Source organism: Corapipo altera, unplaced genomic scaffold, assembly GCF_003945725.1.
Source record: "Corapipo altera isolate COAL_440 unplaced genomic scaffold, ASM394572v1 23, whole genome shotgun sequence".
NCBI classification, from domain to species: Eukaryota; Metazoa; Chordata; class Aves; order Passeriformes; family Pipridae; genus Corapipo; species Corapipo altera.
This window is the reverse complement of record NW_020884878.1, coordinates 5,309,311-5,325,630: the sequence shown is the minus strand read 5'-3', so window position 1 is coordinate 5,325,630 and position 16,320 is coordinate 5,309,311. Positions and strand designations below refer to the sequence as shown.

The 16,320-nt window shown below is 47.6% G+C and overlaps 1 protein-coding gene and 1 non-coding gene across 3 annotated transcripts; both read left to right on the top strand.

Annotated features, from left to right (window-relative positions):
- The first annotated feature begins 297 nt into the window (after window positions 1-297).
- EIF5 (eukaryotic translation initiation factor 5) lies at window positions 298-7,666 on the top strand. 2 transcript variants are annotated; one of them, XM_027637756.1, is made up of 12 exons: window positions 298-419; window positions 590-782; window positions 2,805-3,084; window positions 3,321-3,402; window positions 3,630-3,802; window positions 4,100-4,211; window positions 4,868-5,007; window positions 5,380-5,538; window positions 5,717-5,878; window positions 6,100-6,264; window positions 6,474-6,608; window positions 7,267-7,666. In XM_027637756.1, exons 3-12 carry the CDS (start codon window positions 3,013-3,015, stop codon window positions 7,357-7,359), a joined length of 1,293 nt encoding a protein of 430 aa, XP_027493557.1. In that variant the 5' UTR covers window positions 298-419; window positions 590-782; window positions 2,805-3,012; the 3' UTR covers window positions 7,360-7,666. The 2 variants fall into 2 exon arrangements, with proteins under 2 accessions (XP_027493557.1, XP_027493558.1); XM_027637757.1 differs by lacking the exons at window positions 298-419; window positions 590-782 and adding an exon at window positions 2,129-2,263.
- On the top strand, window positions 4,544-4,668 carry LOC113944854. Its single transcript, XR_003526850.1, has one exon. It is a non-coding gene; the product is annotated as a small nucleolar RNA SNORA28 (small nucleolar RNA).
- Window positions 7,667-16,320: the final 8,654 nt, after the last annotated feature.

The window sequence follows — 16,320 nt, the reverse complement described above, 5'->3', positions numbered from 1 at the left end:
CCCCTTAGTCCCTCAGAGTCCCCTCAGCCTCTCGAAGTCCCCGCAGAGCCCCCGCAGAGGCCGCCAAGCCCCCTCGACCCTCCAGCCGCAGCCCCTCCGAACTGACTCAGCCTACGCAGCTCCCGCTCCCGCCCCCCCCCCAGCCCGTCCAGCGCTCTCTCGCGAGACTCGGTCGCTGTAGACGCGATGTCCTTTGGGGCACTGGCAGGGGGGAGGGCGAAGGGGGCGGGAGGTGAAGCCAGGGCTGCCTTGATTGATGGCAGTCTTCGCCAATAGACGGTGGGAGCGGCGAGGTTCCGGCCAATAGTTCCGCTCCGAGGCGAGCGGGGAGCCAATGGCGGCGTCGGTGGGCGGGGCGCGCCGCTGGCTGATTGATCCCAGCTCTGGCGTTGTTCAGTCGGAGCGAGAACATTCTAGAGGTGAGTACGGGGCAGCCATTGCCGGGTCCCGTCCGCCGCCCCCTCCTGCCTCGGCTGCGCGCCGCCGCCGCCTCTCCCTCCCCCCTTTCCCTCTTCTCCCCCCTCCTCCTCCTCCCTTTCCCTCACAGGTGCCACCGCTAACGATGCCCCTGATTGTGTCTTGCCCGCAGATTGCCCGGCGCCGCTCTCTCTGCTGATACCGCCAGCCCCAGGACGCCGGGACCCGGAGGCTGCGGCGTCCGCCTCCGCTTCCCTCTCCGCCTGAATATAAGCGCCCCCTCGGCCCTGTTCTCCTTGCACAATCGGCTTCGTCGCAGCCCGGGGCGAGCAGCGTTGGGTTTATGTCTTTATTGGACGAAAACGGTGAGTGTTAGTAGTGGGGTAGAGCGGGCGAGGGCAGCGGGGTGAGGCTGGGGGGAGCGGTTTGGGCTGGGCTGGGGCCTCGGCTTGTCGGTAAACGACGGATAATGGGAAGAGGCTTTTGTGTAACGAAGCGTCCCGGACCTTGAGGAGAGGGGGGAGAGAAGAGACGGCGGGGGGGGAACAATTGAAAAAAAAACCCAAACAAACCGCTAGAGCTTCACTTGCCGGGTTTTTGTTGGTTGGTTGGTTTTTCTTTTTGGTGAGTCTTCTTTGGGGTTTGCTTTTCTTTTTTTCCCTAGTTATTTATTTATTTTCGTGCCGCCGCCATGCGACGAGACAAGATGGCGGCGGCGGGGCCGCGCCTCCCGCGCTGTGGGGAGGAGGAGGGGGGGGGGGGGGGGGGGGGCCCCCCCCCCCCGCGCGGGGGGGGGGGGGCCCCCCCCCCCCCCCGGGGGGGGGCGGGGGGGGCGGCTGGGGGGGGGGGGGGGGGGGGGTCCGGGGGATGGGCGCATGCGCGGCTGGGGGTGCCCCCCGCGCCCCCCCCCCCGCAATCTCTCGCAGCGCTGACTCAGTGCTTTAATTGCTGCATTTATGACTCATCACGAGCGGGGCGGGGACGCGGCGCTGTGCGGCAGGGAGTGGGTCTCGCCTTCCCGCTCTTTCCTCCGTGCGAGGCGTATGGGGGGGAGGTGGTGCTTGGGATGAGGTGTCCTAAGGACCAGGAGAGGGAGCTTCAGCCTGCGGCAGACAAAAGCGGTAATCTGGAAGGAGGGGAAGCGCCGCGCTCGTTCTGGGTGCCCGGTCACCGATATAGCTGCTGCCGCAAACGCGTGGTCAGGCTGCGCGGTGGTTCTTGTTAGACATCCCTGGGAAAGGAAACCTCGAGTCCGCGGTGTACTTTTTGCTGAGGAAGGGTAAAACTGCGTCTGTGCTAATGTAGAACACAAGGCTTATACAAGTCTTAACTGCTTCTGTGTAAAGAATCTGTAAACCTGACCAGAGGGACTCGGATCATGTTGCATCATAGATGTGCTCTTACGTGTAAATACTAAGAAGGCTACTTTAATGTGTCAGCGCTTCTGCCATTAATGATAACATGATGACGTGTCAGAGTAGCCATGCTCTGTAGTCAGGGTTGCCTGTGTAGTCAGCCAGTTGTGGCTTAAGTACTTAGATCTGATTATAGAGGCACATGTTAATTTAAATATGTAAATACTGCTGAAAGCAACATTAATAATAGGATTCATCCTCCTTCCCCTTCCTCCCCCTCCCCTTCCCACGAGAAAAAAAAATCATCTGGAAAAGCTGCTGCACTGCTCTGTACCTCTGCATTGCTAGGCTTTCTACAGTGAAGCAACTTCTGTCAGACTTTATCAGGCTTATTGTTAAGTCAGAACTCAACAGAAGCTGCTATGAGAATCCATAAGTGAGAGGGAGAATTACTTAATTTTCAACTCTTTTCCACTCCGATCCAAAAGCTGGTAAGCCACATAAAAACTGTGTTGGGCTACAGATTGCTGCTGCTTTGTCTTACTGATATTTCTCAACGTTGTGATAGACTTCTGTTTGTGTGATAGGTTCATGCTATGCTGTGGAATTTGAATCTGATTTCCAGATCTTTCTCCTGATTTCTTCTGCCCTGCCACATGACCCTTATGGTACAAGATTCATGGGTCTCCGTAATAAAACAAGGAGTGTGCCCTTCCTTACTGATCCCAGAACTCCTGCAGGAGTTAATTGTACAGAAAATAGTCTTAAGCTGTTCATTAGGTTTTGGATAGTAAGAGAGGGTGGAAAGCTTTGTAGGTGTAGTTAGGATAAATTCCTTAGCAGTACAATCCAGGGTTGCTATTTTCAGTTCCATAGGTTGAAGAAAGTTATAGCATAAAGAACGTATTTCCTTTTATTTTTTTGCCCTTTTTTTCACCCTAAATATAATCCCTTATGTAGCTTTGTAGCAAGAGCGGATTGATGCACATTAAGCTAAAATGAATTTTTTGTTCTCTTTCTTAATACTTGCAGAGCTGTTGCGCAGCCACTGGTACCTGTATTGGGGAAACATAGCATACAAGCAAGAACCTTACAGCCTCAGTGGCGAAAATTTTTTCATGTCAGAGACCGAGAACTCTTGCAGTCGTTTATGTCATCCCGTCTTCTCCAGACAGAAGATACCAAAAAACTGCAATCAAAGATCTCTTCACCTTATTGATAAAGCTACTAATAAGGCAAAATGTCTGTCAACGTCAACCGCAGTGTTTCAGATCAGTTCTATCGCTACAAAATGCCCCGTCTGATTGCCAAGGTAACTTCCTAAGCACTGGTGGGAAGCACTCCACTTGCTCTCCCAAGAGGAGAAAGAGGTGTGAGATAATGATAATACTTGGCCACTCAAAAGGCGGGGACGGTGTCTGCTTATTTCTGTCCAGACTAAGGAGCTGCAATTCTCAGCAGGATTCTGGTGTAGTTAAATGGGGAGGAATACACACTGGGTTTGACTGTTGCAGTCACTTGACTTGGAATACTATTTGTTTTCTTTAGGTGGAGGGCAAAGGAAATGGAATAAAGACGGTTATAGTCAACATGGTTGACGTTGCAAAGGCGCTTAATCGGCCTCCAACGTGTAAGTAGTGTGGAGTGACACAGCATTTTTAATGCTTTTGTGTTTGAAGTGGTAGTGTTACATAGCTAATAAAGCATTAATACCATTCTTTAAAGATTGGTAAGAAAGAAATGCGATTATCTCAGGATGAAATAATGAACAGAAAGAAGCAATAGTGTATTTACTGGCTGTTTAAAAATCACATTGAAGGTACAAGGGAGGTGGTGTTTACTGTGCTTTCTCTGCAGATCCTACCAAATTTTTTGGTTGTGAGCTGGGAGCACAGACCCAGTTTGATGTTAAGAATGACCGTTACATTGTCAATGGATCTCATGAGGCGAATAAGCTGCAAGACATGTTGGATGGATTCATTAAAAAATTTGTTCTCTGTCCTGAGTGTGAGAATCCTGAAACTGATCTGGTGAGTGCTCTCTTCTCTGTATTAAGGATGACACTGGAAACACTTCATTAGATGTTTGTGCAAGTGGTGCAAAGTTTAAAGCTGACTTGAATATGAAAAGAAAACCCAGTACACATGCCTATGCTCTTAGGGAAAGTTTTAAATCTATAACAGTTCAAAACTGCTGAGGTAAATTGCTACTACTTAACTTCCTCTGTGTTAATCCTGTGGAGATGATAATGTAAAAGTCAGGTTTAGGCTTTAATGCATAATTGTTTTGTAGATGAAATGTTAACTGAAGATTGTTCTCTCTTGCAGCATGTCAATCCTAAGAAACAAACTATAGGTAACTCTTGCAAAGCCTGTGGCTATCGAGGCATGCTTGACACAAACCATAAACTCTGCACGTTCATTCTCAAAAACCCACCTGGTAAGTGCCTTTCCTTACTTGCTGGGAGTAAAGAGAACTTCTGTATGAGTGCTGTTGATGAAAAAGAAAAACAATTAGCTCACAGCTAGTTGAAGTGTAAAAAGGCTCCAGCCTAGTCCTAGAGTATGTTTGGGGATCAGGATGGAGGAGCTGTGATCTGTCTTTTTCCTTGTCATGCTGTGTCCTCCCAGGTAGAACTATTTGTGAAGAGCTGGATTTACCTGTGCAGGGCAACTTAGGAGGAGGAAAGGTAGTTAGCAGTAGCTCTTGGCAGTTCCTTAGAATTGGTGTGAAGTAAAAGAGTAGGAAGTAAAAACAGTAATGTTCTGTGCAAGCAACACTCTGTAGTAAGCATCTAAGTTGCCTGCTGCAATTTAAGCTTGCTAGAATAGAAAAGTCTAACCTATTCCAGGGGTCTCTGCTTTGTGAGGTCACCTGTTATATAGACTTGGACAATGTTGGTGATGATAAGACTGTGACTGGGACCAGGAGTTTCCCTGCCAGATGTACATCTGCCCTGAGTGTATTTGGGGATTGGTACTACACATAACTTGCTGCTAATGAAAGCATCCAGACCCACCTAGGGATTTGGCAGAGGTGCAGGGATTTTGTAGCCTGCTCTAGTTCATAGAACAAACATTAAAATTCACTTGCAGAAAGTGGTGACACTGGTACAGGAAAGAAAGAAAAGGAGAAGAAGAACAGAAAAGGCAAGGACAAAGAGAATGGTTCTGTGTCCAGCAATGAGACACTTCCACCCCCACCACCAGAGGAGATTACTCCTCCACAGGTTGTGGTAAGTAGAAGGGAAAGTGGGGAGATAAGGGTGTGGTATCTTGTTCTGATTTAAAACTTAAAAATCACTGGCATTCCCTGCTGGTCAACATTGCACCAAAAGCTCTTACTGTCTCCAAAACTTAAATGCTGGAATATATAGAGAGAGGTAAAACTGCACTTGAAGTAACCTTACAGAAGGTTGTAAACTAATGTCTAGCTTCAAGTTTCCATTACTTCTTTCCCTTTTTCTGTGGTCTTTGACTTGCAAATTGTACTGTAAACCTTTCTTTAGGTTTTTAAAAATGCACTCAAGTTGGTATCATTTCTACCCTTGCCTATTACTAAACCTGCAGTAACACTGTGAATCTCTTGGTTTGCTTTTGTGTTTTAGGAGGAGGAGGATGATGATGACTGGGGTGAGGACACAACAGAAGAAGCCCAGAGGCGTAGAATGGATGAAATCAGTGACCATGCAAAGAACCTCACGCTTAGTGAAGACTTGGAAAGAACTGTGGAGGAGAGAGTCAACATACTGTTTGATTTTGTGAAGGTAACTATTCTCTGGTTGTTTGCTTTAGTGGTATGAAGTGTTTGTAAGGAAACTAAAAGCAACATCTCTAAGCTTCTATCAAAACACTGTTTCTGCCAGCAGTGGGAGGGGAAGGGTGCAAAGGGCACAGACCTCAAGTGGCATTAAAATGTTTCTCTCTGTACCCGTTTCCCTGTAGAAAAAGAAGGAAGAAGGTGTCATTGATACTTCAGACAAAGACATTGTAGCAGAAGCAGAGAGACTGGATGTAAAGGCCATGGGCCCACTAGTTCTCACTGAAGTCCTTTTTGACGAAAAGATTCGTGAACAAATAAGAAAATACAGACGTCACTTCCTTCGTGTAAGCAATTCCTTCTTCTGCACTCACTGTTCTGAGTGTTTTATAGCAATGGCTTGGTACTGTGAGGAAGAAGACTTACTGTAGTGTTTTGCTTTTAAACTGCTGCTTACCTAGGGAGAACTACTGGGAGGGATAGTGTGAACTACTGTAAACCTTGTAATTCAAGGTTCAAAGAATTCAAAAAGCTAATTGAATCCCTTTTGTGTTTATCACAACTCTAGTTCTGCCACAACAACAAGAAAGCCCAGAGGTACCTTCTCCATGGCTTCGAGTGTGTGGTAGCCATGCATCAGTCTCAGCTTATTTCGAAAATACCACATATTTTGAAGGAAATGTATGATGCAGATCTTCTGGAAGAAGAAGTCATCCTTAGCTGGGCAGAAAAGGTAAAGGGTAGTGTGTTATGTACCTGAATGTAGTCTCTTGCATCTGGCTTCTGTGTTCTGGTGTGATAGCTTGTGCTGAGAGGAACCTTTCCAAAAACGGGCTGTTCAAGGCAGGGGGTGAGTTTGGAGGTCCAAGTTGGGTTCTTGCTGTGTTTGGGTATGGTCTGGTGTAAACTCTTCAGCGTTCAACCAAAGTCTCTGTCTTTCAGGCCTCAAAGAAATACGTTTCAAAGGATCTTGCCAAAGAAATCCGTGTCAAAGCAGAACCATTTATTAAATGGCTAAAGGAAGCTGAAGAAGAATCTTCCGGTAATGAAGAAGAGGATGAAGATGAAAATATAGAGGTAGGAAAGGCTAGTTCATTGTCAACTCCAAGGCTGCACTGTTCCTGCATGTTTAAGTCTTGTAACCTTTTCCTGGTGCAATTTGAAACAGCTTCCTTGGTGTATTACTGTACCCGTTGGGAACTGAAGGAACACTATTCCTGGGGCTTGGTCAGAGCGTTCTTGCTACACTACACTAAGTGTAAGAGCATTTGGATAGCCCGAGACTGTCACTCTGGAATGGTACAGTCTCTTGCACAGTAGCAGCTCATGTAGTAGTAGAAGGTTGATGGGGGAGGTATCATGCAAAAAACTGCATGTTCTAAATGAGTTAGTGGGGGGATGTTTGTTAAAACAGCTGATGAAAGAATAACTGACCATTTCCCTCACAGTTTAGGCCTAGATAAAGTCTGTTAGTTACACTCCAGGTGGCTGTGGCTGGAACAAGTTTTGCATGTGGGTGATGTGGTTGTTCTCCTGCCTGTACTGTACACTTCTCTTCTTGAGTATGAGATCCTGCTTCCTGCAGATGCACATGCACAGCTCTGCCTTACAAAGCAGCATGTTAAGTGGGTCATGACCGTGGCCAGGAGGGTGGTTGGGTGGGTAGGTGTTGCACTTAGTCCAGTGCTTAGTGTCAGTCAGTGCTGTAGTAAAAGCAAGTGTCTTGTCTCCACAGGTGGTGTACTCTTCAACTGCCAGTGTACCTAAAGTTGAAACTGTGAAGCCTGCAAACAATAAAGATGACGATATTGATATTGATGCCATTTAAAGTGATGCAACATAGCTTCCAGCACAGTAATGCAAACTTCTCTGCATTTTCTGCCAGAAGTGTGATTTGTATGTGCACAAACTGAAATGGCTTAACATCCTGCTACTCTTTGTACTCTAAAATGTATCTTTTTACTGTGACTGGTCTTGTGTAACTAAGCCTAATACCAAGGAGTCAGCACGTCAGTGAACTGATCTAGTTTGCAACTGGCATGTTCTATTTTGTTTTTCTAACTTGTGTTGGACACATACTTGGAGCACATTTATACAGTTGTGGAAATAAAGGATTTGGTTTTGGTCAATCTTCATTTGTGACTCAACCCCCTTATTGCTTTTCCAAGTAAGTATTTACACAGCTCATTGAAATCTGCGAAGTTGAAGACGCAACAACACTCTTGAATGAGACAGGAAAAAAAGCCTTAGCCTGGAGGCTGTTCCAGCACTGGAGATTTGAAACCTGGGCAAGAAGCAGGTGTTGAGTAATCTACAGTGTGTGGCTGCCAGCTTCTTAAAAGAGAAGTCAGCTGTCTGCGTTCTGATCCTTGCCTGCTTTTTCCTTAAATATTTCCACTGGTGTTCACTGCAGAAGTTGGGTTTTGGTTTGGTAGGGTTTTTTCCTTCCCTGGAGTTTTCAACAGCTCCAAATACAGGACTAGAGCTGTGGAGCTGGTACTGCTGTAGTTGGTGTCAGGGTTGCTGCGGCACAGACATGTCCTGCTCTAGCGTGATTTGGGGAGGGGGTGAGATCTGGTGCCTTGAGTGCAGGAGTCCCCAAAGCTGACCTGCTTTTCTCTGGAAGTGAGTGTCCTGAAGGCCAATGTTGAGGAATCAGATTCTTCGAGAAATAGGACAGAGAAACCTGGTCCACTGAAATCAGAGAACAAGTGTGACATGGCATGTGACAGGTTTGGGCCTAAGAGTAGATGGGGGCAGGGTTTTCATTGGCCTTTACAGCTGTCTGCTCTGGAAAATCAAGAGTGGCAAGAGAGTGACTGGGTTTACTTTTTGTGGTCTTTTTCATTAGATTCACTAGGAGCAGTTTTGAGAAGTCAAGGCTCCGGTGCACAGAGCTGCTTTTCCTAGTCAAATCATTTTAGCAGAACTTCAGATCGGACAAAGGTGAAGGCTGTGTTTGGTTGGTTACATCAGGGGTAGCTTGAGCGGCGGGTTCTGTTCTATGCTGGGGGGTGTGAGTCTAGGAACTTGTGTGTGGCCCTAGCAGTGAGCTGTCACTTAGCACTAGCATATGTGGTGAACAGTACCAGAAAGATAGGGTGAAACCATTTGAAAGTGCCCTTTCATTTAAGGTGGAGGTTTATTGCAATAGTACAAAAACCACGATTACAGGTTTTATTCTTGGCATCTTCTGTTTAAAAGAAAATCTGTTTACCCCTGTGTTTAAACTGGGTTTGCATTTCCAAGGTGTCAATTCTTATGCGTGTAGGAAACACGGAAGGCATATTACTAGTCCCTGTCTGCCTTCTAAGGAATACACCTCTTCCTCCTCATGCAGGCACACACCTCCTTCACGTAACTGTTGCAAGCACATCATGGCAAATGTTTGCCTGCCAGGCTGGAAAGTTGAGATCTTCTGAAAAAAATCGCAGCTGAACACAGCATGTCTGTTAGAAAGCTGATGATTTTGCTTGGTACTGCTATACAAAACTCTATGGGCTGGGTTTTAGTCACATGGTAGCAGGGTAGGTTGGTGATATGGGTGTAAAACATCTCAAATTGTGCCTCCCTGATACCTGCTGCAGTGGGAGGTGGGTGATTGTATATTAGGATTGTTTTATAGGTAGGGGTTTGAGTTGTCTTTGCCTTTCTAAGCAGAGTTCTTCCTTTCGAGGGAATAAGGGGAAACCTTGCTCTTTCCTGGGAGCGTGTCACAGCCACCATGCTGAGAAAGGCTGTGGCTGTTACCTGACTGCCCCAGGGAGCTCTGCAGTGTGGGCAGAACCTCTCCCGGCTCTCTGAGCCTGGCTCTTAGCTAGTCTAGGTCAGCTCAGCTCACTGACAGCATCAGTTGCTCTGTGCCGATGGTTTGCAGGTGTGGCTTTGTGGATCCGGGTTGGTGCTGTCTCGAGGATGTGACTGGAAGGTTTCTGTCTGTCTGAGGTACCTGTTGTGTGGTGGCTGCTCCCAGCTGTGACACAGTGAGGTACCATTTCAGGGGTGGTCAGTCCCATTTTAGAGCAGACTTGATCAGAATTGCAGGCTGCTACCAATGGGGATAATCTCTGGGTTGTTTTTTTTTCCCCAAGATGTAGAGACTAGCAAGACAGACCTGTTTTTTCCAGTAGGGCAACTAGGAAATAAATCCATCCAAAAATGTTTTTCATAGGATCAGTGAACTGGTGATGCCATAGCAAAGATATATGGTCAGGGACTGAAAGCATTCTTGTGTGTAGTAGGCCACAGGTGGATCAGATTAAGTGCATTACAAAGTCGTGCCCTAATTTCAGACACAGTGGAGGCTTCTGAGAGCACCAAGGTCACCACTATGAAATTCCTAGTGCTGAGTTACACTTCTCACCCTATTTTCACATGCACATTGCTGTTTCTGTCTCAGATCATTAACTGATGATTCCACCAGCAAATAAAAATTGAGGTTTTGTCTTGTATTTCTTTAGAGAAGGAAGAAGCCTGACTTAGGAGTTTCATGAGCCTTTAAATGTATTGCCACTGCTATCTGATTAAAAGTAACAAGTGCATCTTCAAAAGGCAGCTTGGATTTTGGATGCACTCTGCTCCAAGCTTCAAAGAGACTCCTGGCACCCAGAAAGGAAACAGCATTGGGTGATTTCCCTCACTTCGTGTTGTACAGTCTGTTTGAGAAGCTCAGTGTGAGTGCTGCCATTTGGCAGGTGGAGGGTCTAGTGGCAGGTCCATTACCCTTGGCTTTACAAACCCTCATCTCCCTGCAGGAGCCTGCAGTTCAGCAGCGGCTCCTCGTCATCCAGTGTGACAGGAGCTGCTCAGCTGACAGCTTTGCTCGGGACAGCATCATGAGTGGATGAAAGGGGCTCAGAGGCTTCAAATGGAGTTTGAAATCCTGACTGTTGTGCACATAAGGAGTAAAGTTGCCTGGTTTTACTTTTATCAATGAAAGCCTAAAAGTTGTCATTAGGCCAGTTCTTCCCCAGTTGGATGTGGTAGGACACGTGTTATATAAAAGTATGCTCTTTGCTCCTGAGAGTGCACAGCTCAAGCTTGGAGCGAGGCACTGAGTAAAGATAAGGAAAAGGGATTTGAAGGCATTGCAACAGGAAGAACGAATGTTCTGAATGCTTTTTGTTTCCCTCACTGTGGTAGCAGCTTCCCCCACCAGCGTAACCACAATGTGATGCTCCCAGAGATGGACTCTGCAGCATCGCTTGTGTGAGGCATTACCATGAGTCTGTCATTCCTCTCTGCTAAGATCTTCCCATTCCTTGGGTTAAGAGGGTTGCCAGAAGATTCAAATCTCCACCCAAATCAAACAGCTCGGTTGATTTGTTGCTGTCCAGATGTACCACAGAGTTAAAAGAATTGATTTATAACTCTAATAAATAATGCTTAGCGTGTGGGTGTATTCAGTTGTGCAAGTTCTGAACCTTAGTGTCTGAAAAGAAGAGGTGCCGCTGAAAAGTACTTAAGGTAGCAATCTGTAACAAAGCTATGCTTTCATTTGTGGGCTGTTACAGGGTAGTAATGAAGGTCACAGGAACTCTGGGCTCCCAGTGAAAGCAGTGAAGGGAAATGGCAAGGAGAGATGGAACAAAAGTAGCTGACCCACCAACTAGTTTTCCAGCTGTTTTCTTCTCAAACTAATAACTCCAAAAAGCCTCAGAGGGCTGTTGCTGAGGATTGGCTCCTTGGCATTCGGTCACACCACTGAACCGTGAAGATGTGGATCAGAAAACCCAGAAGTGAAGACAACAAAAAGCAGCTTGAAAACAATGCTCTTTTAAGCCTTGTATGTGAAATACTGTTTGCATGCTTAAATTTCAGCTTAAGGTTTACGAAGCTGTTGGAGCCACAGAGATTGCTTACGTGCTCGACAGGCTGCTGACATTGCCTGTGTTTTTCACTTCGAAGACGATCATCTTGCTGCCACGGAGGTGTCAGAGTTTGTCTTCGGACCTGGAATTGGAGAAGAGCTGTTCTGGGGCCACCGAGCAGCTTTCCCATGATGTCGCTTCCTTACCTAGTTCAGATCAGCACCAGGGTATCTCCCACAGCTTCCTTAGAGCTGTTGCAGCTGACATCCATCAAGGACATGGCCCCAGCACTCAGGTGATGCTGCTTTTAATTCAGTAAAATTCTAAAACTCCTCAAGTTTTTTCAGAGCAAAAGAAAAAAACATGTTCAGTGTTTTGGGTTGGGAATGCAAGAAACAGGTTCACCTCATCATTGTAAGTGTAACAGAGGGAACTGTTCTTCCTATTGTAATTAGTGTCTGGCAAATCCAATAAATGCTAAGCCACCTTTTCCTAATGTCAGTTTTTCTACTTGCACGTGCCTCAAAGTCATTGCTTGTTCAATGGCTGAGGCTCTTCAGTATTTTAGCCACAGAAAAAAGCAGAGTCCTGTATTTCTGTGAGTGGGATGCCATTATCTTCCAATGCTGGCCATGCAGCTCACTTGTGAAGGCACAGGTCTAGGATGAAGCCAGGAAGTCAGGAAAGTAAGGCCAGGTTGGGATCAGCAAGGCCCATGGCTGGGCAGGGGTGCACAAGCTTTATGAGGGCCCCCACGTAAGTGCTGAGGTGTGGAGGCCTCAGATGGCTTCTCTCAGAGCTTTCTCACACTGCTCCTTCCACACTGCTCAGCTCCAAGGTCACTTGGCTGCGCCACATCGGAGCTGACCTTGGACACAGGCAGCCCCACACCTGCAAGGAGGGGAAAGAGGTTGCAGAGCCTATTCCTGCTCCCCGGACACTGACATTTTCTGAGGCTGGAGCTGGAGAGTGCTGTTTTTTCTAGTGGTAATCTCACCCCATTACCGTGGTGGTAGAGCTGTTTTCTGCACAGTGTTTTCTTTCTCAAGGGGGAAAGAGGTGACGCAAAGGAAAGCTTTGGTCCAAGAACCATAGCCACTTCAGCCATACATTGCAAGTAAGTGAAGTACCACCACCAGGAACAACTCAGCAGGAGGTTTGTGTGGGTGTTTTATTATTCTCTGTGAATTTTTGCTTGATACTGTTTTTTATATTTATCTGATATTAATAAAACCCAGATAACTGCACTGACGTCAATGGAGTTTGCCTTTGTATTTGTGCAATTAAGGTAGACATCTGACATCTTTAAAAGAAACATGAGGAAAGTATATTTCCCCCAGAGAATCCCATCCCTGTGTTGTCAGGGAATTGTTAATAAATTATTTATTAATTGTCACTCTTATGGACAAAATCACAGGCGCACAATTGCAAGCAGAGTAGTTCACATAGGAAAAGACTAAATAAAGAAGAAAAATACTAAATGAAGAGACTAAAGGATTTTTCATATGGTCTCTGAGGCTGGGAAGTTTGGATTTTAAGGCTTCCATCTCCTGCTTCCTTTGTTCCTTCAGCATGTGCTCATATTCTCTGTTGCAAGCCAGAAAAGCTGGTAGTCCCAGCTGAATGTGCTGTGGGGCTTGGGGTGGTTGGGGGTGGTAGGCAGGCACACTCAGGGGGGAAATGGGAAGCAGGATCACAGCTGCAATGACAGGAAAATACTGCTCTGTGTGGGGGAAATAATAGGATTTTAAACAATCTTTTTTAGATTCTTATTTATCAGCTGACAGGAGTTTAATACACGAGTTTGCATTCTCCATGCCTTCTCCATGAACAGGATTGGCTAGATTTTGGTTTCTGTTTGTTCTGCTGAAAGATCCAGAATGCAGAAGGAACAATTTTAAGGAAAAAAAGTCCTTGACTATCAGGTGGACTGTTACCAAAATACAAAGAAGCAGTTTAGACAAGATGAATGCTGTGGTAACTGCATCCACTGAGGCTGCTGTCAGGAGCACACCACCTCCAGAAGAGCAAAACCCCTGCTTAGGTGGAACGGTATGGAAAAATGGGAGGGAAACCCCTTTGTAAGGAAAGCAGGCTGGATCCTATCCAATGGAGGTCCCCATGAACACCTTCACCTTGCAGCCAAATGGAGGTGCCAAAGTTTTTAGCAAGTAGCAAAACTTACTGAAGTTGAGTCTGGGGATCAAAAAAACCACCATAAAAACAGTAAATATGTAGGCAGAACTGATCAACTGTGCATTCCTCAAGCTGACTAAAAATAAAAGGGATGGAGGGGTGATGAGTCCTCCTAATCAGCTTCTGGTCAATACTGATGCCAGAAGATTGGAGCAATGAATTTGACTTTGGCAAAAAAAAATGCCATAGGAAGCAAGAGGTGCTCATGAAGCCCCTGGAGCTGTGCAGATGGGTAACCAGCCTCAGTGAACCCCCTCACTCGTGTGGACCTGGAGGTGCTCTCGTTTTTGCATGGCCAGGTTTGGGTGCCTGGGTGAAACATCTGCTCTGGACCCATCCCTTGGGGAGGGCAGGAGAGAGAGACAAAAGGGAGGTCAGGCTCAGCACCACGGGCATGGCTGGCTGCATCCTGCTTCAGGTCAGGGAGAGGGAAGCCAGGAAGCAGACGTGGCTGTGGTATGTGGGTGGTGAGGAGTGAGAGGTGATCAGTGAGGCCTTCCTGTTTGGTAACACCAACAGGCTTGTCCTGGGCAAGGGGGTGGTTTTATCTGAATCATCGAAGAGGAACTGAGTGTTCCCAGTGGGAGGAAAAGTGGGAGAGCAGGTACCTGTCTGTTGTGAGAGCCTTTCTGGGGGCGTTCAGGGATGTGCACTGAGGAACTGTGGAGCTTCACAAGCACAAGGCAATAACTTGTGCTGCAATTTCTTTTTTTTTTTTTTTACAGTCTTTTATGATATTGTCGTTGCCTTTGTTCCTTTTTCTTTTTTTTTCAGCACTGTGGGGTGGGACTGGGAGAAAGAAGCAGCAGTATCACTAATACCAGAAAACCTGTTCTGCAGGAAAACCTGCAGATGTGTGCAGGACGGGGAAGGAGCGGCTGCACTCATGACCCAACCTGTCCTGCACACAGCAGGCCGGAGGGTGATGGGGGCTGACAGGCTCCTTCCTCTGTCCTCTCCCTTTCCCATGCACCTATTCTCAGCCCTGGATCAGAGAGGCCAGCTGCTGTTCAGGGCTGACTTGGTATAACCTGCAAGGAGCTGCTGGAGGGGGGTCTCCTCCTGGACTGCTCTCCCTTTCCTGCTCCGCGGGACTTGCTCTTCTTCAGTGTTAAAAATCCTCTGCCTTGGTGCAGGGCTGTTCAGCGGTGGGGGTTCGGTGTCTGTCACAGAGACGCCTGCAAGCTGTCAGAGGGCTGACATCGTGGAGAGGTCCGTGCCCTGCGGACCTTCTCTGGGCGTCAGACAAGCCACCAGTGCTGGGAATTTTCCATGACCCACTTTTCCTCCCTGAATTCTGTTTCTTGACAGCAGCAAATACTCATTTCCCATGACCGTCCCCAGGCTTCAGGAGACATCGCAGCCGGGACTGGCCCTGCTCCCTCCAACGGGAGAACACACGTGCACGGCCCCTGGGACACAGCCCGGGCGGGTGATGGGAAGGGCAGAGGGGCAGGTTGTGACCCGTCACAAAGCCTCGATGCCCCCCTATGACCCCGAGCACCCGACACCCTCAGCCCAGGGCAGGAAAGGCTGCGGGGTCCCGGTGGGGAACTGCGGGATCGGGCTGGGGGAGCTGGAGCTGGGCACTGGATGAGTGCGGGGGTGAGGGGGTCCCGGGAATGCGGGGTCCCGGCGAGGAACCCCGAAGTGGCCGCCGGGGGGAGCCCGTGCGCCGGCGGCACCGCCCGGCCCGGAGCGGCCCCGAGGAGGGGATGGGGACGAGGGGAACGGGAGGGAGAGAAAAGCGAGGGGGAAAGGAAGATTAAAAAAAAAAAAGGCATATAACAAACCCCCCCTCCCCCCCCAAAAAAAATAAAAGCAAAGAAAAAAAAAAGAAAATAAAAACTGGGAGCGGGAGAGGGAAGAAAGAGTTAAAAAAAGAAATAGACAAAAAAGGAAAAGGAAAGGAAAGGAAAGGAAAGGAAAGGAAAGGAAAGGAAAGGAAAGGAAAGGAAAGGAAAAAGAAAATATAAAAAAAGGAAAAACCACCAAAATCCCCTCCCCTCTCTCCAATTTTCACACTCCTGAATACTGTCTGATACTGTCTGGCTACAGACCTAGCAGGATTGGTCTTCTCTCTTCCAACACCCACTGAGTTTGCGTTGCCTTTTGCATATTTTTTCAGGAATAAATGTAAGATTTTCTGTGTTGAATGGAAAGGGGATTCCCAGCCCCAGCCTCACACCTGCCCAGATGGCAGCTGCCATGGGAAACAGGATCACGTCTACCCCCGCAGTGGGACTCCTGTGGCTCCAAGAGACCTTGGGGAGCCTTGGGACAGGGAGGTGGCACAGTGGCCGCCTTGTCACCCTCCAACCTAAGGTGGCCCAGTCATTGCAGTGGTGATGCCTCTCTAAAAGGAAACAGTAGGGAGCCATGTGATAGGGCAGGGAGGTGAGAGTGGTGGCAAAAATGCTGTTCTGAAACTACTGTCAAGAAAATGTTTGAGAGAGAGATATGGAGAGCTGCAGTTGCCTCTCCTTCACACACAGTCCATAGGTATGTAGTAAATCCATGTTACACCCAGGGAGGACTTGCTTTTTTATATCCTCCAACCTGTGTCATCAGGACGTTCTTAAAACCCTGGTCCGTGTAATCTCAGTGCACTTTGAGGGCAAAATGATGCCCTTGGTGGTGGAGGAAATATTGAGGCCATACATAGTCTGCTTACCCTCGGCAGCACTTTTACCTGCAGGAACAACTATCTCATCTCCACACCTCTGCGTTACCCGACTCTGTTCCCAGGTAACACATCTTTTGAATGAGCCGTTTCACCAGCT

Coding starts and splice junctions, on each gene's coding strand:
- EIF5 (XM_027637756.1), top strand. CDS start 3,013: ATGTCTGTCAACGTCAACCGCAGTGTTTCAGATCAGTTCTATCGCTAC. Junction 3,403..3,629: donor GCTTAATCGGCCTCCAACGT/GTAAGTAGTGTG, acceptor CTTTCTCTGCAG/ATCCTACCAAATTTTTTGGT. Junction 6,609..7,266: donor ATGAAGATGAAAATATAGAG/GTAGGAAAGGCT, acceptor TTGTCTCCACAG/GTGGTGTACTCTTCAACTGC.